At 37.9% G+C, this 24,031-nt stretch overlaps 1 protein-coding gene across 1 annotated transcript; it reads left to right on the top strand.

Annotated features, from left to right (window-relative positions):
• Window positions 1-488: 488 nt before the first annotated feature.
• rab10 (RAB10, member RAS oncogene family) lies at window positions 489-19,355 on the top strand. Its single transcript, XM_079639774.1, has 6 exons — window positions 489-1,384; window positions 11,928-11,988; window positions 13,900-14,038; window positions 15,061-15,150; window positions 15,458-15,559; window positions 18,221-19,355. The coding sequence occupies exons 1-6, from the start codon at window positions 1,258-1,260 to the stop codon at window positions 18,305-18,307; spliced, it is 606 nt and encodes a 201-aa protein (XP_079495900.1). The 5' UTR covers window positions 489-1,257; the 3' UTR covers window positions 18,308-19,355.
• Window positions 19,356-24,031: the final 4,676 nt, after the last annotated feature.

Below are 24,031 nucleotides of genomic sequence, written 5' to 3'. Positions count from 1 at the left end.
TAAAACATTTAATTCATGCTTCAAAACAGTTATTGTGTTAGTAATTTGGTGAATACCTCCCACTCATTTGGTGAATATTTTTATTTTAATATTTTTTTTTTTACAGTTTATTTATGACTGTTACTCCAGAATTAGAGTTACATTTTATCTGTAGACAGGGAAAAAAGAACATAGGAACATATGGCATAGTCAAAATGATAAATAATACGTATAAACACCTTAAACATTACAGTTAATAACAATTACACAAACTTGCACCGTCAATAAGGAATAAAATCAATTAATAAATACATTTTGTTCAACTTAGACAAGCGTCTGCAAAATAAAATGTAGCCTAAAAAGTAAAAATGAGAAAATGACAGCATGATAAGCATGGTTTTGCACATGTTGTATTGCAATGAAGTTCCACATTTCAGCGTTGTCAGCGGATAACTTATATTCATTGTCATTAGGAAATGTTCTAAAAGGGACACGCCCGGACTGACGTCACCGTGTTTGACTAAACATCTGGATTCGTCACGGTGACCCAATCACACCCCGCAGCGATGGTCCGGACTGACGGAAACTAGCTGTCGGGCCACGGAGTGTCGTTTACGGGCCAGGTTCTGGGCTGCGCCAGCTGCATTCGCCCTCCCCGAGAAGCTACGTCAATGTATCCGGACGCTTTGTGCTCCGTCCAATCAGCGTCCGAGATAGATTTGAAAAACGGGGCGTTCGGCCAATCAGAAAGCCAGGCATAGACGTAGGGGCGGGAAGAGAGGCGTGGCTCTGAAATCTAGGGTGTCGCCGTGGTGGCTCCATTCGAAGGCGACGGCGGTTGGTCGGTCGTCTATGTGTTTGTCCTCTTCTAAACTCCACAAACGGACCCGGTAAGGACTGTCGTAACGGAACCGGCTGTCAAACGAGATCTACGTGGTTCGGCATCGCTGGGATGAAGCGGAATAGCGTTCATTTAAATCAGATCGCTGGTGTAGTTTGAAGAAAGAAAGTCGGGCGGAGGAGCCATTTTGTCCCGACAGTGTGTGAGAGAAAGAAATACTGAGACATTAAAAACACCAAACACCACGCTTTGAGAGGAAACGCGCATCTTAAATATATCCGTAAGGAATATAAAAAGAGTCTACAGAGGAAATCAACGCAATTCAGCTGTGAAGAGACTGCCCGGTGTGTGTTTTCGGATAACAGACACACACTTTCCATTTAACACACACTTAGTCTCTATTCGCTTCTCATCAGTGTGTGTTTATAATAGCTCAGATGGCGAAGAAGACATATGATCTGCTCTTTAAACTGCTTTTGATTGGTGATTCTGGGGTGGGAAAGACCTGCGTGCTGTTCCGATTCTCTGATGACGCCTTCAACACCACCTTTATCTCCACTATAGGTGAGACACACACACACACGAATCTACCCGGCCTAATGGTTTTAGGCATTGTTTTAGGTGAGAAATGCGGTTAGATGTGTGTATACATGGTGACTAGGCCTTGATTCTGGGCTTTAGCATGCTAACCGGCTAACTGATTCATATCAGCTGAGTGAATCGCCTCAGTTGATTCAGAATCGTGTTGTAGAGTTGTGAAGCTTGTTTTGGTTGTCTATTAAACGTCGTCCTGTCTGTTTGGATCAATGTTATTGTTGAGGTTATTTGGCTAAAGTTCGCGCGACCATGCGAGTTGACTGACAAAAAGCATTTTGATGCCAGATGATTTAAATAAATGTTTTGTCGATGTTAAATATGTAGCCTAGTTATTATTTTGTCCAGATGAGATCTATAACTTACATTGTGAATGGCTTAGGTTAAATGTTCAAGCGGCCTGTTACATGCAGTAACCCCAAAAATCCATCACTCCTAAGTGTTAAACATGTTAACAAAGCAGTACAAAACATGTTTACTGTGCCACTAGTGCTTTTAACCTGTCAGTTTGTTGAAATAATCGATCATAAGTTATTTAAATAAATAAAAAAGCATAAACAGTTCAGTAATGTGGCGTCATCTGCTGCGCAACTGCGCATGCGCATTTATGCCAATAGCGTGGTTGCCTAACTGTGTTCTCTATGCTAAACCTGTCATTTCAGTATGATATCATGAGAAAGCCACATTTGAGATGGGGTTTTTGCTAGTCTGTGTATGTTTACTGTAGACTTTGGGTTATGGCCAGGTGTGAGAGTTGCAATCTCTCAAACCTTTTAATAAAAAAGTGCTTAAATTAAAACTGCCATAGTAGCACTGTACTGAATAATCACAATATTGTTATCATGCCAGGGTTTTTCCAAGGTATCTTTCGAGTGGACTGTGTTTATAATCCATAGTAATACCGTGACACTTTTTGTAAGCATCCTAAAAGGGCCGCATTACATTAGATTTGGTGTGTAAAGTCGTTTTCTTGCTTTCCTGCTTATTTGACCTTTTTTAGCTGTCAAATCCATCACCTGTTGTTACCTGTCAATCATCATTTAACATGTAAATGCAAGATAGACAGCTTATCTGGATTGATGCAGATGTTTGGACGCCATTGTTGCAATATAACTGACTTCCTATCCTCGCTCTTCCTCTGTGTTCAGATCCCTGGAAGGTAAATGCAAAAATGTGAGTTAAATTTAAGCAAGGCCGTACCTGTTAGATCACAGGAACTACATGAGAAAGTCATACGGCAGATGCTCTTGAACTCAGTTTATGGACGGCAGGGTCATTTCTCTGGGGGTAACAGGAGATCTCAGTGCCACACCAGCTCACGGGGCAAATTTAGACACAGCCGGCCCTGTCCGTTTATCTTAAAGAACTGATACTAGATGCTCTCTCTCACTGGCATTTTGTCTGATTTTGAAGAAATATCCTTCAATTGTAGAGTTTTGGCTGGAGAAAAGCTTATATCTTGTAACTGTTAGATGTGTTACTCACCTCAAGCTTTGTCAACATGAATTGAAATAAAAAAAGTATATAATTTTTTTTAGATTCTATGTTGTAGTTATTATTATTTTTATAATTCAATTATATTTAGGGGACTGTATTTTCTTTATATAATATTTTTGGAGAGTTGTTATAATCTTGTTTTTCCACCTTAAGATGTGTTTTGGTCGATCGGATCACAAGTGGGCGACGCTAAATACAGGAGTAAACGGGGTCTAAAAGGTTTTGAGCTCGTCCACTTTTTGACCACTTCCAGAGGTAGTTGAAAACACATTTGATCGGATTGCTTTTGTGGTGTAAACGCTCATGTGGTCGAATATGTTCAAACAGCCACAAAAGACCGTATATTGACCTAATGCATAAACATTATGAGAAGCGCACTAGCCAGACGGGATTTAAACTTTGTCGGCTGGAGACCCAAGTTTGGTTTACAGATGAAAAACGTACCAAACACAATGTTCTCTCACCATTCCTGATGTCTAACACACACTCGCAGCGTTCGGCTGGTCTTGTGTCTGTCGGAGCAGAAACTAAAGCTGATGCTCTCCGTGTGTTTTTCTGTCGTCTCCGGTCGCGTTCATGTGTAAATTGAGTGAGCTTATTTCATCCATAAGATCGAAAGATCTGGAAAGCCCATACATTTACCCGCCCATAGACCCTCCCCTCGAAGAAATCAGGACAGAAGTGTTTGAAAGTGGACAAGAGACGGATTAAAACACCAGGTGTAAACGGATATGTGTCTCCCTCGTCTACTTGTGATCTGATCGACCAAAACGCATCTTAATACCAGGAGTAAACAGGGCCTATATTTGCTTGTTTTTTTAAAATAATGTTTAGGCCTAAGTGTTCTAGTATGTTGGCCTGTAACAGGGCGGGTGCTTTTTCAAAGTGGCGGGTGACTTTGCCTTGTATACCAGCAGCAGTGGCGGGTGCGAACGACTAGCGATCGTCACTTCAGTCGATAAAAACCTGAATCCATGGCAATTCAAGCGTCTTCTATAGGCGGATTCCCCTGGAATTGACCGTTCGCAAAGACCCGCCCGCTCCCCTTAGTTACTGTCGCTATGTCCGATAAGCTACGCCGCTCTCACGCCACACCATGTTCTCACGCAGTGAAAAATACATCGCGGAGCAGAGAGGACACTGACAACACACTGACAGACCAGGTTACTTTTGATATTAAACAAAGTCTCAACTTTCAAATATGGTCATTTTTTAAAAGAACTTTAAACAAATACCATTTTGTGGCTCTTTAATGTGTCTGACAGATCGCTAGAGCATCAGTTAAAGCTGCTCGTGAACCGATCATCTCTTCCTTCTAGTTCATCAAATAAACATGAATGAACATCAGAAGGAATGTTGTTTTAACCGCGGAAAGGCGTCAGTACACTCCTTTTTTCAGGTTTAAATCCACCCACGTTAATCTACTAACTCTCCTGACTGCTTTGTCGGACAAAATGGCAGATGGCGAAGTATGATTGGTCAGATCACCTGTCAATCAAGCAAGGGTCAATTCCCCGGGGATTCCACAATAATCCAAATTGGCTTGATGTGCTCATATAATACAAGTTTTTTGGTGGTTCTTACAGGCTTTTGTGATTCATTGGTGCTTGTTCTACTAATTCCAAAGAAAAAGTCTTTGATCTGAAATGTAGCTCATAACTTGTGCTTCCTCTGAAATGACTTTACTTTTTGGTTGACATCACATGGGCCCGTTCAGTATTGGTTAATGTAAAACCGTTTAATCTGTGGAACAATCTGATTGTTTTTAGTGACGCATAAACTCTAATATAGAAGTTGAATAAAGTTACTGTCTTTGATCGTTTTGGACTGATAAAAATCCCCTCTTAAATCTGGATATGATCATGATTAGGTTTGAAAACCAATATTGACCTGGTTTCCGGAAGGGCAAGGGTGTGTGTGACCTTTACAATGGTGTTTTTATCTCTTTGCTGTGAGTCACATGACTGCTCATGGTGTGTCAGGTGACCACATCAAACCTGTGGCTTCCTGTTGCCATCAGCAAGTGTGTGTGAGATCAGGTGGCATGTAAACTGTCAGCACGAGGTGGATGTTCTGAAATGCCAGGAAACTGTGGTTGTGAAAGAGTGATCAGATCAGTGAGAATCCAGATTCACAATTATATTTCTCTTCTAATCCAGTTCTTTCCTTTTTTCTCTCAAACTTTCATTCCTGACTTTCAAGTCCCACCTTGCATATTTCCCCTTTTTAAATATCCTGTCACTTAATAATAATATGTGTGAATGTCATTTCATGTTGACTTTAAGTCCATCTCTCTCTTTCTTTCTGTTGTAGTTCACAGCCTTAAAATACTCGCCGGAAACTCCCTGCAGTCCCAAGAGAAAGATCACCTTACACGCTCACACACAAACACACATCTTAACCATATTTGCTCTATTAAACTCATGATTTATGATCTTATAAACTTCGAAATGCATAAAAAGTTATCTTTTTTTCTCACTTTCCCCCGTTCTGACTGGCAGTAGTGCATTCTTTTTCTTTGATTGACAGGATCTTGGCTCAGTTGGGCGGAGCTTCAGTCTTGACCCCTGAGGGGCCCCACAGCTGCAGAGGCTCATGGGAAGGGGTCTGATTGGCTGCCTGTCAGGAACCCTTCCATGTCCTTTGTGTTCAGAACTCGTATAACCCAAGTTTTAAACCAGCCTCACATTTGGTGCTGTACTAGCCCGTATAAACCAGACTTCTCAAACGGTTTACTCACCCTTATGTCACTTTAAACCTGTGTATTATTTTCCGTTGTTGATGCAGGGCAGAATATCCTGGATGTTTTTTTTGTGTCTACTACATTTACAGTGCTTTTTTTTGTTGTTGTTGTCATTTTTAAAGCTCTTAGTCCTTATTCACTGTATGTAATAGAATAGCATCACTGAAACATCTCGAGTCCCACGGAAGAAAAACATCCATGTTTTTAAGGATGTGGAGGTGAAGTAAATGATCACATTTTGTGAATGGTTCCTCTAAGGCCATATGTAGCATTAGCGGATAGCGTGTCTCCAACTTTCTGCTCTTAAAGCTCAAAATACTAGACTGCGGTTTTTGAGCGAGTGTTACTTTGACATGTTTCCAGAGGTTAAACTGTGAGTGTGTGTCCTGTTTATATATTCTCATGTTCATAAGCTGAGTTTTCACTTTTTATTCTCTTTCTAACTCGGTTCTCTGTGGTGGTTTGTTCTGTGGTGGTTTGTGTGTATTGTGTTGTGTGAGAGTGACTCAGTCTTTGGCTTCTCATTTGTGTATCATTTCATAAAGCGGCTCCCACCCATAGTGCAGCTGTGTGTGTGTGTGTGTGGTTTGAGTTCTGTTAAGCATTACTGCTAAATATGCTGGTCAGTCTTTCTGCATGTTAGAACTTGGGGTGTAACGGTACACACATTCGTACTGAATTTTTCTTACGGGTCTTGCGTTTCGGCATGCCTGTATACTGAACGAATGCAGTTATTTGAACCACTATGCGTGGAACTTATGTGTGCAGAATCAGTTATTGATATACTTCGTATTTTTCAAATGTTTGCAACATCAGAGGAAACCAAGTGTGCAGCTGTGGGAAAAGTATAGCCTACATGATCCAAGCTGTTCTAAACTGAACATGACACATACTTTATATTAAGCGCTTCAGTTACTCATAAGCATACAGTTTAAAACGGCATGCACTCATATCAGGTACGAATTATGCATTTGAAACATGTTTTCCTCAACACATAACTCGCATCTTACGGGTTTATGCTTGTGTAAATGTTAGAAAGATGTTTTTATTTACAAATAGAGCTGTTCCATAAACTGTGACTTCAAAACCAAGGTATGTCCCGAACCAACATTTTTGTGTACCCTTTACACTCCTTGTTAACATTAAAACACTCCAAATCCTGTTTAGACTATTTGGTAACAAAATGGTTAGTGCATTTACTATGCAGTTGTTGAGGTGTTAGGTTGTTTTGTCATCATTTAAGTGATCGGTTGCATGCTATATAGTGTATTTAAGTGATTTAGTTTGTCACTGTGCCATTTCTAATGTGTTTTGAGCGGACTCTATTGTTGTGTGCCATTGCTGAGGTATTTTGAGTGACATCGGTTAGAGATGCTCTGGTCTTAATTCAGAACCGGGCGGTTTTTGCTCCAAACACACGATTGGCAACTTGCCGTTTCTTTTGTTTTATACCGGCCGTTCTTAGTTCCGGATGTGCACTCAAACTGCTTTACAATCATTTCCTAAACTGTCATTTGTGTGTAAATGTAACGGAGTCTGTAAACACTGGCTAGACCGGACACGCTAAAGACGGACTCAAAGAAGAGAGGCGAGCACAGATGCATCAGCAGGGAACTTTGTGATTCTCAAAATATTAGAAGAACAATATAAGTTGAGTTGGTGGTTGAGTTGGAGGGAACTGACTGACTGTCTTATGAAAAGTTTCAATGGCATTTTCATTTCCTCTTACCTCTGTATAATGCCTATTAAAGTAGTGTTATAAGCTGCTTTGGTACAGCAGTAACCAAGGAAATGCTATATCGATGCTGTACGATAAGTGCCACCTACTCTCAGAGTGTGATTTTGCTTTTTCATTCACTTATTCTGTAGTTTTTGTGTGTGTGTGTGTGTGTGTGTGTGTGTGCAGGTACAGTATGTTTTATGTAGGGATTCACCGAAATAAACTCTGGGCTGAAACTGAAACTATTACTGCAAATAAATAAATGAATAATCAAATAATTATTAAACTCAAACTCAAATAGCTAACGCTGAGTTGTATAAACATTTAAACTGCACAGTTTTATATCTCCTTTTTAATAACAGAATTGTTTTTACTCCATTTGTTGCTGAAATATAAACCTTTAAATGACAGTAAACTGTAATAACTTGTTTTCATGATAGATTTATTCAAACATAGGCTACATTAAATAATGAAGACAGCACTAACACACCGTCTAACAGGTTAAGAAAAATACAATGAATGTGGATTACAGTGCATATATTTAGCAAAATGCTCTTCTCTAGAGTTTTTTCTTCTTCTTTCTAGCTAACTGACTTTATGGACATTGAAAAGCTTTCTTGAGGTATGTAACCTTAAGTATAACTTACAAGCTGACGTCTTTCCTGGGTTGAAACACTGATTGAGTGATTACATGAGACCGGATTCATTTAGATAAGTTGTTGTGATGTATCTTTCGACATACCTTCCTGTGTTCACCCATACCATGTTTATTTCATGCTGTGACTAACTAGTAGTAAAGAGGAGATGAGATGATCGGTTCAACTTCACATGCGCTTGCCTTGAACTGAGGCGCCACAGCCATCTGCCATATTAAAGAGATTTATTGTTTGAAATTCACAAAATGGAAAGAATTTTAAAGTTGAGACTTTGCTTCATATTAACAATAACGATGCAAAAAGCTTTTTGCGATTATTGGATGGCAGGCGTGCTACAAATGTTTAGCTACGTTTTGTTCACGCTACGCATCAACAGAAAACAGCACCAACTAAAAGATCTTAGATTTAAGAAACCATATCATTACCTATTAAAAATGGGAAGTTAGTATTGTCTATTCATAGCTAGTGTCCAACACAGCTGACACGTTTAACTGTTGTAGTTAACTGTTGTAGTGTGCACGAAATAGATGCTGAACACAGTCCAAACGTGCCATCGGAGAAGCGCTAATCAAATGTCTGTTTCGATCACTGACTTCGGCCCTCCAAAACCATTTCAGCCCAGAACCGAAAATAGCTGTTTCGGCCGATCATTTCCACTGGTTACCAGTATTTTTAATGCCAGTTTGGCCTGTAATAGAGCAAATAAACAACAAATACATTTGCTCAAACAAAGAGAAATGTAACTCTCCCCTAATTTAGGATGTTACTATTAGGGGTGTGACGGTTAGTATATAACCGTGAGACCGACGGTTATAGTTAAACCGTCATTAGAACTCTATAACCGCCAAAACCGTGTTATTAAAATATTTTTTACAAACATAAAAAAAATACTTTTTTAGATAGGATCATAATATGCGCAATACATCGGGAGACATGGTTTTTACCACTTAATGAAGTTTTGTTTTGTAAATCGTCAGAAATGATTTTTACCACTTCATATAAGTTTTGCTTTGTAAGCCTTTCCTTAAAGCGAATTTCGTTTTGTACAAATTGTACCTTAATTTTAATAAATGTTTCATCAACCAATTGCATGTATTTAATAATATAGCAGACAATATAATAACCGTGACATGGAGGCGCCGGCGCGCCGCGTTCACTTGCATTGCGTTGTGAACTAGAGCGCATCTCATCGTAAATGAATGAAACTATGCCTATGCCTCATGCATTAGCATTAAATATCTTTGCTACATCCTTTCTAGACGGGTGCGGCTTTGAGAAATCTTGGAGATCTCCCTAATAAACGGAGGTCTGAAATATCTGCCCCTTTACCGATCAGAGCGCGCGCTGACACGGAGTTAACCCGCTATCTCCAAGAAGAACCAATTGACTCTACGGCTAATCCACTAGCATGGTGGGGAGACACACGCTATCCGCTCTTAGCGAAATTGGCACGTAAATACATGTGTATTTGTGCTACAAGCACAGCATCAGAGCGAGTTTATAGCACTGCGGGTAACATAGCTACCCCTGTCAGATCGTCACTAAAACCGAGTAAAGTGAACATGTTGGTGTTCCTGTCACGGAACTTTGAAGTCGAAAAAGATTAGGAATTTAAAATGTCATTGCACTTTTTTTGTTTCCTGTATTTAGTTAGTTTAATTAAGGTATTATCACAACAATCGTTGTTCGACTTTTTTTTTCTTTGATAAAGGTATGTAGATTTTATCATTTGTAATTTAGGCCTACTTATTCATTTTTATGCAGCTCTTATATAATTTAAGCAGCCTACGTTTTTAAAAGGATTTGTTTAGTGTGTGTGATTTATTTAAAACAAAGCATGTTCATTGCTTCTTTTTTTTTAAAGGATTTAAAAAAAAAACCCCGACGGTTATGTTACGAACCGTCACATTTGACTCGCATCATAACCGTCATCACCAATTCTGAAACCGGCACACCCCTAGTTACTATGTAGATGCTATGGTGTTTTGATTGGATCAGTTCATTAGTGTGCCATTTCTAAAGTGTTTTGAGTGGATTAGGTTGTTGCTATGCAGTTGCTGAGGAGGGTTGTTGTTACGATGCGGTTGCTAAAGTGTTTTGAGTGGATTAGGTTGTTGCTATGCCATTACTAAGGTGTTTTAGGTCGTTGCTATGTGGTTGCTATGTTTTTTTTTTTGCACATTGCTTATGGTTGCCTGCCAGGGTATTGTGGGAGTTGCTTACTAATTCAAGTTTCTCTGCAAACATCTGTGTGTGTGTGTGTGTGGCAAGGGCAAACAAAGAAGCTACCAGCGATCTGTTCAGGTCATTTTCCAGTGTGAATTTTTGTCTGAATGCTTTTACTGTGCAGTTGGGCCGTTACACACTCTCAGCAGTTTCACAGATGAACCTTTCCATTCTGTCTGCCTGGCCGTGTTAGTCCGTGCTAGTCTCAACAACACACGCTGCTAGTGTTCTCTCTGAACGGTAGATCGCTCTACTCTAAATCATCGCCGTGAACAAACACTGTGATGCTGCTTTCAGCTGCTTAAACCTCATGGTTTATATCTTTACTTGTAAATTTAAGAACATGATAGAAATGCCCAATCGATATTGCTATAGATAGCGTAGCGTTTTCTTGATGCTTTTCTGTGTCACACTGAGAGCTCAGTCTTGTTTCTCATCTGAAAAGCTTCTCCCACGCTAAAGCCCTTAGAGGCAAATTTTCACAAGTCCTGATTTTTGATGATTTTACAACAAATTAATGTATGCCATTGCCTACACATCCCACACTTTTACACTGAATGATGACAATTCAGTATTGGAGCCGTTTAGCCATTATCTATGGATTATGGCTGCCCCCACTAGATTTTTTAAGCCATTATTAGTCGACTAATCGCACATTTCTATTAATTTAATTGCGTAAATATTTACTGGGGATGATACTAAACCATAAAGAGCCCTAAACCTAATACATAGCCTATTCTGTGCTCAAGCGCACTCATAAAGCTTGCTGCAAAAAATTATTATGAATGTGTTTAAAAAAATATAATTATTAATAAATTACCGTTTTACCGATATTAGTCCATATTGGCTGCAAAGATGAAGTTGACTATGCTGACCTGCCATGTCCTCCTTATAGTGAACGTGAGAGAAATGCATGTTTCATAAGGATTACATCGGTGCGTATTTGTTTATTACGGGCTCCAGACTAACATTTGAGAGTAGTTAAACCGGTGCCACTAAGTTCTACAGATGGTGGCGCGCGCAAGCACCTGATTTGGTAGCGCTAGTGGGATTTTTTTTAACTTAAAGACTATTGTTTTGCATTAATAAGTACAGTTACTAATAATATTACTTTGTTTGTTTGTTGGAAATTTGACAGTAAAGCACTGAGCTTGAATTGAGATGCAAATGTACTTTTATTAAAAAAAGGAATGTGCAAAAAACTAGGGAACTTCCTTATAGGAACATTTTTCGTATCAAATTTAAATGTCAAATTTGATCACGCAGCGATATTATTAATACTGAGGTGAATTGAAACGCTTTCTCACTGGATGATCGTGATCGGCCCCACGAGTAAACCTGTCCTGACCTCGCGCTGCGGTCTCTATTATTGGTCCATGCTCATAAACGGTCAAATGAATAGCGTGGTTTCGTTCCACTTTTGTTTCGTTTGATGTTTGTTTCATATGCAACAGAAGCAAATCCCCCACAATCCACTGCAAACTCACATTCAGATCTGACTCCATTCTAATATGAAATGCCTAGGTGGATCCAATAAATAAAATTCAGTCCTGTCATACTACATTTTCTCATTGAATATTGTGTTTTACTCGAGATTACAGAAATACAATGGGTTGTGAATGCAGTTTCTTGAGTGTCTTTCTTAATATCCTCTTTCTGTTCTCTCTTTAGGAATCGATTTTAAGATCAAAACAGTTGAATTGCAAGGAAAGAAGATAAAGCTACAGATATGGTAAGTTCTTAGTGTGTGCTTGCATGGTTTCATATTCATAACGCATTATACAAATAGATCATGTGATATGTAAATTATACTTACATTTTGAATAACTGATATAACATGATATAACAATATAAAATGATATAACCAAATAAAATTCATGTTTCACATTTTTCTGGGAGAAAAAAAGTGAACTGTTTCTAAAAAAAAGTGAACAGCAGTGTTTTACACATAAAAAGCAATGTCACAAATCTGACAATTTAATTTGACATCAGTTTAAACTAACAAAGAATATTTAAATATCACCAATTCTTATCTCAATTTGGTAATATATAGTAATGTCATTGTCAACTATACAATACCAACATCAACTATATATATTGCATCAACTATAATATTATCAATTGTATATTGTTCAGTTCTAGTTTATATGCAGGATAGAAAATGAAAACTTCATTCAAGCTTGAAGAGACTTGCTAGCATGCAATTCAGAGACTGATCTTCTGGAAAAATGTTGTTCTTCATGGTTTCATTTCGCTGGCTTGCGACCTGGAATGTGTTACCATTGTGTTATGACGACAATGTTAGGCTTCCTAGTAAAACGGCTAAAAGTGTCAGGTAGTGCAGCGATGTAGGCGTCACCATGACAGTTTACCAGAAATAAAAGGCATAAGCACCTAAATAATTACACTGTTGGTGCACGTTTTGTGCATGAGCCGCACACACAAATCGATAGTTTTATCGATTAAATGATCAACAATTAATTGATCATCGATTAATCGTTAGCATCCCTAGTCTGTTCTTATGCTTATCGTGCCAGCACTGTGTTTTCCATTTTTAATAAATTTTGGGAAATTGCCTTGTAACAAATTGAAAGACAAGAATATTAGACAAGCGTTTGACAAGCAGTATAGCGGACGTGGTTACATATGTTACATGTAGTTACTATTGTAATAACTATAAATTATGCATAATTACATGCAACTAACCCTAATCCTAACCCTATAGTAACTTAAGTACATGTGGTTAATTCATATTATTCAATACTTAAATCTATAATTACAATGTAACAACGACACCTTAAAATTAGAGATGAACCGATTACAAATGTCAAGGCCGATTCAGATTTCCGATTTTTCACTGAGTTTGATCTGCCGATTTTAGCCGATTCTGATTGAATTTTTTTCTAACCACTTTACAGCACACACAAACATTTATTTTCTATATTTTTTTTTATAAAACACCATATACTTTTACCCAAATAAAATAATAAAAACAAGTTTAAATGGGTAAATGTTCTATAAATATTTTTGAGTCTTCATTTTCTTTTCTGACATAGTCTACTCCAGTTCTGGTTAAAACACACTAGACATGCAAAATCTGTGCATTTTGGGCACTTTTTGTGTGAAATCATATTTATTTTGTCCATGAAAAGTGTGCTTTCACTTTAATTGAGCGTGAGCAGCACAGAAAAAATAGTGCCGAAACCCGCGCTTCACTGCTGCTCGCGCGCCGCTCCTGCTCGCGGTGTGAACGCACTCATTGATTAACATGCAAACTGAAAATAATATGCGCTGCTCACGCGCCGCTTGCAGTGTGAAACGGGTGTAATTCACAAGGTTTCCTACATGTGCGTTCCATGTGATGCTGATGTTACTCATGCGGCGTCCGAGTGCATTTGATCAGCATATGTCAGACTGACCGCCCGGTCACCAGCCGATCAATCGGTGCATCTCTACTTAAAATAAAGTGTAACCACGGACGGCAACAGTTGCTAAGGTGGGATTAGTCTGTAACGATTGGTGCTGCTTAACAGCTGGTCAGCTATGGTCACCAGCTATTTCCAACCGAAGTGTCATGTGGATCCTGTGTGTTTTATGATCCATTCGATGCCTGGGCTGGACTGACGTGTTTGTGTTTGTGCAGGGATACAGCGGGACAGGAACGGTTTCACACCATCACTACCTCTTACTACAGAGGGGCCATGGGAATCATGCTCGTATATGACATCACCAACGCCAAGAGCTTCGAAAACATCAGCAAATGGCTCAGAAACATTGACGAGGTCAGTCTCCACACAACATTACTGCAACCCTCTGACAACATCAGAAAAGACAAAGTCATTCAGGAAGTGATGTTTCAATAGGATTGTGTGTTGGAATGGAAAATGTTGCGATTTTTAGGTTGCGAATGTTGGGAAATTTACTTTTGACATAAAATAGTCAACAAAAGTGTGCTTAAAATGAAGAAAATGTTTTAGCATTAAGCTTTTGCAGTTCAAATTGCAGTGTTATTTTAGTATCATTGATATATTACCATATATATTATAGTTTTTGGAAATATTTTGAGATTTTATTTTGATATTTGAGCATTTTAATTTAGTTTACCTATCATCGAGCCATGTTAATAACTTTTTACATATTAATAAGTTATTAACATGACATGGCCTCAATAGGAAAATATTGGCCAATAATTGACTGCTCAAAACACATTCTGCTCAAGTGAAATCGCACCGAATGGAGTTTTCTTTTACCTTGCATAGTTTTGTTTAAAATTTTTGAGACATGGTTTGTGGCCAAATTTGGTTGGAAACGCATCTTTTGACCAAGTGTGTTCTCATCACTTTTTAAAAGTTAATAAGCCCTTTTATTTTACTAGTCTGACTATGCATGATCATATGGTTAGTTGCTATTATTTTATTATTAAAAATAGAACAGACCTGCGACCCAGTTTTGAGTTGAGAACCGCTGGTGTAGGACTTTTGAAGTTCCAGTCCAACTTAAAGATATGTAGCCGTGTAGTGAAACCGCTGACTGGTTGAATTTCAGTGTGATGATTCATGCAGAATTTCCCAACAATCAGCATTTTCTGGAGAATTCATATAACGAGACTCCATTAGGGATGTGGTTGTGTTTGGTGGCGTGTTGTTCATATCAACAAGTCGCTCGCACCACTGATCCAAAACGAAGCACCTCAGGACTGTTTCTTCAATGAAGCCACTTTAAGTTGGTCTGTCAGTCTGAACGTCACTATTTGTAAGGATAGTATAAGAATGCATCGTCTCAAATGTGTGTATGTTTGTTGCAGCATGCTAACGAGGATGTGGAGAGGATGCTGCTAGGCAACAAGTGTGACATGGAGGACAAACGTATCGTACCAAAAGCCAAGGGGGAACAGGTGAGAGACTATAGATGGGCAAATTAGTAAAAACGCATGCATAACAATTACTGAAGTTACATTTATATTTATTGTTACATAATACTAGAAATAAATATGGAATAAAAAATAAATCTACAACTTCTTGATTCTGTACGGAGAATGGGAGCTCAGGCGCTGGTGTTCTCCGTGCCTTCAAAATAAAAGTCTCATACATTGGCCAAACAGAAAAACTTTGTCAGCCGATGCCAATTATTAAAAATGGCGCATATCAGCCTTGGTGATGTATCAGTCGCCCATTATTAACTGTTCTTGTGCTGATCCTTAGATCGCCAGAGAACACGGAATACGCTTCTTCGAGACGAGTGCAAAAGCCAACATCAGCATCGAGAAGGCGTTCCTCACGTTAGCAGAAGACATTCTCAGAAAGGTGAGTTCTGGCATCGCTGAGTGATATCACCAGCGGTATGATTAAGCTTAACGCATTTAAAGGGTTGGTTTGAAGTGTATGTGACACAATTTGAGTTCTATAAAAAATATCCTGGCTCTTCCCAGTTTTATAATGGGAGTGAATGCTACGTATTGTTTTTTGAAGCCCAACAAAAGCGCATCCATCCATCATAAAAGTAATCCATACTTTTGGGCGGGGTTAATAAGGCCTTTTGAAGCGAAGCGATGCCTTTTTGTAAGAAAAATATCCATATTTATGGGTTATTTATCATTATAAACTATAATTACTGGCTTCCGATAACGGCTGTACGCGAGTCTAGTTCCAGCGGGAGAGTGACCTCTGACCCGACGTAGGACTTCGGCGTAGCGTAATCTTAACGTAGCGTAAACGCCTCTTGCGGTTCAAACAAATAGGGCTGGGCAACAAACTCAAGCTCATCAGATGTTTCTCATTTTAGACTTCTAATTCTTGACCGGTGTTTTGTTTTGCTCTATCCTCTGCGCTTCCGCGTTCATCAATACGTCATGCTTCGGGTCAGAGGTCACTCTTCTGCCGGAACTCGACTCGTGTACGGCCATTAGAGGATGGATACCTGACCCGAGCGATCGGTGTGATAAGGCATTGAACATTTTAAATTAAAAAAAGCGTATTATGTAGTAGCCAGTGGGCCTGTTTCACTTGATGCAAAGGTTCATTTTTGTGATTAAAATAAATGTAAAATATTACCCTAACATCCGTCTTCCTGCGTGCGAAATTTGTTTATGTAGCCGTGACAACGAAACATGTGCATAATGTGTGTTAACGTGCGTGTGTTGCCCCGTGTGCGCTGATGCGCTCATCTGTTGACATTTCCGAATGCCTTCCAACAGTTGCTTAATAAAAACGGGCTTTCCACACAAACAAACATGCATGTCAATAGTATGAGAAAATTTGATTTTAACTGTCAGGCTCGGACAAAAATATCTTAATGCCTGTATGGTTCGGTTACTGTTCTGTCAGACGTGGGCCGGGCTCAGACAGAAAAATGCGGCCCGATCCGCACTCTAACGCCCATTATCGGAAGACAATAATTATAGGTTAAGTTAAAAATATGGATATTTTTCTTTCGAAAACACATCAGTTTGTTTCAGAAGGCCTTTATTAACCCACCGGAGTCATATGATTACTTTTATGATGGATGGATGAGCTTTTTTGGGGCTTCAAAATCTGTTACCATTCACTCCCATTATAAAGCTTGGAAGAGCCAGGATATTTTTTTACTATAGCTCCAACTGTGTTCGGCTGAAAGAAGAAAATACTGCACACCTAGGATGGGTTGAGAGTGAGTAAATTATGTTGTAATTTTCAGGTTTGGGTGAACTAACCCTTTAAGCAAAAACATTGCAATGCTAAAGAGCATCGATGTCGTTTCATTTGCCTCATACAGTCACAGTTACAGCAGCTGACCTCTCTCTCGAGTATTCAGCTGGTGTTCACTCTTCTAGATACTATTATTCTAGAGCAGAAACGAGTCTTCATGTTCAGAATCATAATTCAACAAAATGAGCCACATCACCTCACTCGAATAAATGAAATTGTGATTCCCTGAATCCAAATTGAATCACTAAATATTCCCACCCCAGTTCTGTTCCTGTTGATTTGAGACACTGATGAATTTGTCTATATGTCTTCGACGACAGCCGGCTCTTAGTTAGTGGAATTATGCGTTTCCCTGTCAACAGCATCAACACCGCAATAAATCTGCAACAGTGCAAGCTCTCTAAGTTGTTTACGTTCATTATTTTGTAAAGTTATGTGCTTTGAGACATGAGGTACTTTAACGCCGTCTCTCGTTACGCTTTGCTGAGAGCAGCTGTGTGTGTGTGCGCGCCTTCATGTGTTTTGGAGGTGTGGCTTTGGACGGCGATATGCAGGGAGGGTGTTTGTATGCTTCCAAGGCTGGCAGGTTAATGTTAGCATTTCCCAGATCACCTACTGCACTTCAACTTTTTTGGATCTCTCTTTTGACTTTCTAATATATGTCTATATTTCTAACATGCTGTCAAACGTGACACTCAACAAACCTAGCCAGTTGAGATATTTCATGTGTTCTAGCTCAAGCACACCTGGTGCAACTAATGAAGCCCCTGATTAATTGCATCAGGTGTGCTTGAGACAACAACTGTTTTGCAGATTTGTGCTGTTGTGAGGGATTATATTAAGGGGGTTGAATAATTTTGAGACTGCAGAAGACTGATTTTTGGGAAACGACTTGAAACAATTGTTGTTTTGAGCTATTTCAGTGACTTTTGTTTGATTTGTTCAGTGCAAACAGCTGAAAGTCTATAAATTTAACCAATAAAACTGATTTGCAACAGGGGTTGAATAATTTTGATTACAACTGTAAGCCATTAATAGGTTGATTCCAGTGAGAAGTATAAACATTGTGGCTCCATCAAAACATCGCTCTGTTTGTTTGAACATCCTGATCAGCCGGACTGCAACAGTGACCCAACCAGTGGTGTGAGTTTGGTGCTGGAGACCAACCAAACAAGGCCGAAATTATCTAAACAATCTTGAGTCTGCGCCAAAGCTCAAAGTGTGATGTTCACATGAGCAAAATAATTTTTTTAATCTTTTTTTTTTTTTTTTTTTTTTCAGACACCCGTAAAAGAGCCCAACAGTGAAAACGTGGACATCAGCACTGGAGGCGGAGTCACAGGATGGAAGACCAAGTGCTGCAGTTGAACAGACACAGTTACTCACACACTTTACACAAGCACACACACACACACAATCTGTTCTTCTATCTCTCTCTCTCTCTCTCTCATTCACTCTCTATCTCTCTCTCTCTCTCTCTCTCTCATTCACTCCCTCTCTCTCTCTCTCATTCACTTATCCCTCATTTCTGTCTAACACTCTTCCGTTCTGTCCTTCTAATGGGATTCTCTGTAAAACACATCTCTAACGTTTCTCACACTCACGACTGCTTGCTGACATCATTTTATTTCTGAAAAAAAGTAAAGAGTCATTTCATGTTTCTTCGTACTTATTTTAATGATTAAAGAAAGAAAGAATGAAATGAATTTAAACGAAAAACAAACTCGCATTCACCACTACATAAAGAGCGTCAGTGGACCTGGAGACGCTGTCCGTCGGCACAGAGGAGCGGCGTAGTGTTCAGTATGACATCCTAGATGAAGACTTTTGTCCAGTGTTTTGGGGTTAGTGTTGTGTGTTAGTGCGAGAGATCTTCTCTAGATGTTTTTTTGTTTGTTTGTTTGTTTTTTGATTTGATTTCTTTTGTCCGGTGCCTTAATGTAGAGCCTTAGAGCTCAATCCCCCCAAACACATTTAAACACCACTTTTCTGTAACGCACACACACACACACACACACACACACTGGTCCTCTCCTCTCTGCTTGACCTGCTCAACCCCACACAACACATGCCCGAGTGGAACCATCTGGATTTCAACCATTTTGCTCAGAAGAGAATGGCATTATACATTTTTTGTTTTGTTTTTAAATTTAGTTTCTTTATTTTTCAGAATTACTTGTTTTATGAATCTCCTCAATGTATTTTTGTTTTGTTGTTTCCCCCCCTCACTCAGTTACTCATTCTCTCCTGCATGCTGGTTTCTTTGGGGTTTTTGGGGTCTTTTGTAAGTTTTTGCCATGTTTGTAATTCACAGGAAGTATCTCTTCTAGTCCAGATACGTGTCAGGGAGGGGAGCGCTCTCTTTGGAAATTCAAACGATTTTGCAGATCCATTAAAAACGAGCTTGTTTAAGTTACATGTTGGTCCCGTTTATTCAAGCATGGAGGGTTTGTACTGGCGCGTGTGTGTGTGTGTGTGTTTTAGTTACTGTGAGATGCATAAGCACCTGAAAGACCACTGATCAATATGGTTTGTGAAGTCAAAACATTGCATCGTACATTGGGTCAGAGGTCACACTCAACTCTCTTGTGAACGTGCCTACGGCTGTTCCCGGAAGCCAGTGATTAGAGTTTATGAAGCTTTAAATATGGATATGTTTCTTATAAAAATGCAGTGCTTTACTTCAGAAGGCCTTTATTAACCCACTGGAGTCGTGTGGATTACTTTTATGATGGATGGATGAGCTTTTTTGGGCTTCAAAAACTATTCAATGTCATTATAAAGCTGGGAAGAGCCAGGATATTTTTTTTATATCACTCTGATAGTGTTCGGCTGAAGGAAGAAAGTCATACACACCTAGGATGGCTTGAGGGTGAGTAAATGATGTGATCATTTTTGGGTGAACTAACCCTTTAAATTATGATGGTGCTCAATTTTTTGGAATACAAAAACTTTTCAGAAGGAAATAATGTTGTAATATGATAAAGAGAAAACTTGGTCAAAGATTCACTGCTGTTCAACTTCTAATCAGAAGAGTTCTTGTCATTTGCATCCTCATCAATCTTTCATTTGCAGTGTCTTTCTGGCTCCTCCTGGTGGCTGGTGGTATGATTACACATCTGCTCAAAAACATATTTTGGGGGGTGAAAAAAAAAAGTCTGGAGTCCTAAGACTTTATATATTTCTTAAACCTTCAATAAATTCTGTAATACTTCTATAATTACGTTTATATTTCATTTTGCACGTCACCAAATTTTTCTAATGTTTCCACAGTGTATTATAGTAAAAACAATATATATGGTCCGTTTATAAACCACCAGACAGTCACATCTTTCAATATTGTTCTAAATTAAAAATGTGTAAAATTGTCACACGATCGACTATTAGCCGACAATTTGGTAACACTTTACAACAAGGTCTTACTTGTTAACAGTAGTTAATGTAGGCTATTAACGAACTAACGAGCAATATTTTTTTGTATCAATCTTTGTCAATGTTAGTTAATTTAAATACAACTAGTCATTGTTCATGTCAGTTCACAGTGCATTAATGTTAACAAATACAACTTTTAACAACTTTTTGAATTTAACATCAACTAAGATTAATAAATGCTGTAGAAGTATTCTTCATTCTTCGTTCATGTTAATAAAAGTATAAATAACTCCGCTCGCCCGTGAACTGTTTAGCCTATCATAAAAGTATGAAAGTTATGAATTAAGATGACAGACAGGTAACTTAATGGAAGTTTTTTCTTCAGTTACGCTTAGCTCTACAATATTTTTATTTTCTCGGAAATCATATAGGCCTAGCCTATATATATATATATATATATATAAAATAGAACTTTGAAAATATAGCCTATGCGTTATCGTTCAGTTGTTAAAGTTCAATGCTGAATAGTTATTTTATCTCATCTAGCACATGAATGTTTGTGTGACAGATAATGGCTAAAATCGTGTTTAAAGATTATACATGGTTAGGTAGCCTATATATTATAATGCATTCAAAAGCAAATAATATATGAATAGCATAATTGCCCGCTAAACGATATCAATGAACCGTGTGTTTATTTGCGGTGGTTTTTAAGCCCACACGATGGCAGCACAGAAAATAAAATCGTCATGTTTGTCCAGATATTCAGACGTGAAGGTGAGGACTGACTGCAGATCTGAACTAAAGCATAAAGTTCGTGTTTATATTCTTGAAGTGAATACAGCTTACAGCATTAATGAAATTATTTTTCATTAATAATTCAAGAATCAATAATCTATGACAGGTGAAGTAGTCGATAGGCCTACTGCATAAAATAATTTCATAACAGCTTTTATAGGAAGAGGCAGGATTGAAGAATGAAACATTTGATGAAATCAGTTTCCTTTATTGTTTGGAATAGAAATAACATTAATAAACGACCTTCCAGGCTATGCAGAATATATGATAAGATAGGTTATCAAAAATGTAGTAGCCTACAAATAAAAAGTAAAAAAAACAACAACATTAAAATGCAATAAAGCTTAAACAATCGTTGTACTTTTTAATTAAATTAGTGACATAAACATTTACTAAACAAAGCATTAGCCAAAAATGGCAGTCACAAATAGCATAAGCGTTGATTTCTTTCTTTTTTTTCGGTTCTTTTTTTTAAACCGATCGTTGATCTGTTGTAGCAAATTCCTCATATACGTCATAATTGGAACTTTTTTTTTTATAGCAAAATTCCAACGGTGAAACTGTTATGACGGAGAAAAGCATCCAAACTGCAAAAAGGCAAAAGGTAACATTTGGCCAGTGGATATTGTTAAAAAAAAACTAGTTTATTATTATTATTATTATTATTTTATTGTTGTAAAATTACAACAGAAACACGTGACGACATGCCCATTACAAATGTGACAACTTTCCCCAACCTGACATTTATGAAAAATACTGACAAATTACAGTCAAACAAACAGACTTAAAACCTTGTTGTTATAGGCCTATGGTATTCCCCTAAACTCTAGAAAAACAGAATAGGCTAGGTATATGTTGTAGACTAAAAAGAAAGAAAATAAATGCAAGGATTTAGCTACATAGTTTAGTTAGGCTATTGAAACCAGTATCCTAATAGTAGCCTAGGCCTATTTAATATTAGTCTATTGAATGTAATAACGATAATAGGCCTAATTAACTTAATATAGGCTATTATATAATAACAAATAGGTAAAGGCTACTTAAGCAATACAATTAATGCATTTAATAACATTTTAGTTAAAGCCTCAAGAATTAAGCTCTATAAAAACACCCTGTTTATAAACATATAGACTATAAATAATCACCTTTTTAAAAACAACTATGAATGTATAGACTATGCTAAATAGATTAGCTACTAAACAAAACATTGATTGCCAGGACAGCAAAAGTGAGAGAAATGTTTATTTTTTATACAGTCTTCATATCGGTTGGTGGTTTCATATAAACGAATAAATCTTGTCTCGTTTATTTGAACACATAGTTTCGACGCAAACCATGTAGCCTATGATTTTTCTGTAGGCTATTTGTCCGGTTTAAACGACTCTCTGACAGACTGTTCAAATGGCTGCACGACCGCATTACAACCAGTAGATGGAGCGATACATTTTCCCGCAATAATGACTGCTGATAATATTGATTACCGTGAACTCAAAAGAAGAAACAGAAACGATTTTTATTACACCTCACATAAAAAAGTACAAATCACAAACATCCGTGTTAAGTATTTGAATGAACACAAGCCTATTAGATAGGCTACATGAAATAGATTAGCCTACATCGACCTAGAACACTAGCCTACTATAGTCAATCTAGCAATACAAACAAATGGTTTTGTTTTTGAAGCAGCCGTAAAGTTTGATGTAGAATCTGCGCATGTGCACAAGCGTCAGTCGCGCGATGTCTATGGAGGATGCGGAGAGCTGATGCTGATGCTGAACAGAACCGGGAGACACACACACACACACACACACACACACACACACACACACACACGTTCCTGACGCCCCGGTAATGGCGGATGAAAGGTAAGAGTGCGCATGTCGGCACATGATGAAACTGCATCCCTGTAAAATCAATAGATGACTGATCATGATGTCTTTGTATTCAAAACACAAACATTCCCACATTTTATGTCTTATTATCTGAATCTTGGATTTACGGTAGAGTTTGTTTGAGTGTTATAGAAGAATGCATGGACAATTTCAACAGAAGAAAAAATAATAATAATCAAAACCAAAACATTGTGTCACTCACTAGGCAACTATAGCAAGATTTTATTCATTAGTCATCAACTTCACATTTATACAAACTTTTATTTTGAACTGCACTTAACAGTTTCATACTTTACAGTTAGCTTAATTATATCCTCCTCAGACCCGGAAAAAATCTCACACAAATATATATTTTTTCATGTTATGCTATTGTAGACAACTTTTTTTTTTTTTATTCACCAATACATTTTTAGGTTTCAGGATTTTTTTAGACTAAACTTTGGATAAAGATTATTCTCAACTATATTATAAAAGATATAAAGGAATTAATTGATATACCATTTTACTTTATGCAAAATGTGGGTAAAATAGCCATAAATGTGTAGTCCCATTCAATACAATGTATCTTATTTGCAAATTAATGTATATATTGGGGCAACATAATAATGTAGCCTAATAATGAGAGTAATAATTGGCAACATTTCCATATTATCTAATATTTCATAGGAAAATTGATATATCATTTATTTCCCTATTTACTTGTTGTGTCTCCCAAAATGCCTGATTAACATGTTTTTTTTTTCCATACAGACATGTATAAAAATGCCCTGTTTGGTAACAGAAAGTCATATTTTAATTAAACCATAACATTTGAAACAATTTGAAAAGTAGTCAGATTTAAATTATAATCACAAAAATATTATCACATTTCCTTAGTGCTACATTTGATCACTAAATGAATGCCAGTCATTTTAAAGAACAAGGAGAAGTTGTCGGTGAAACCTGTGACGTGTGTGATGTCAGAGAAATTCACTAAAATATAATGTGGTCTGTTCCTGGTTTCCGGAGGATATAGGCCTCCTTCTGATTT

The sequence above is a fragment of the Phoxinus phoxinus genome, assembly GCF_949152265.1.
Source record: "Phoxinus phoxinus genome assembly, chromosome: 16".
NCBI classification, from domain to species: Eukaryota; Metazoa; Chordata; class Actinopteri; order Cypriniformes; family Leuciscidae; genus Phoxinus; species Phoxinus phoxinus.
The sequence above is the reverse complement of the archived record's forward strand: the minus strand, read 5'-3'. Positions and strand labels throughout refer to the sequence as shown.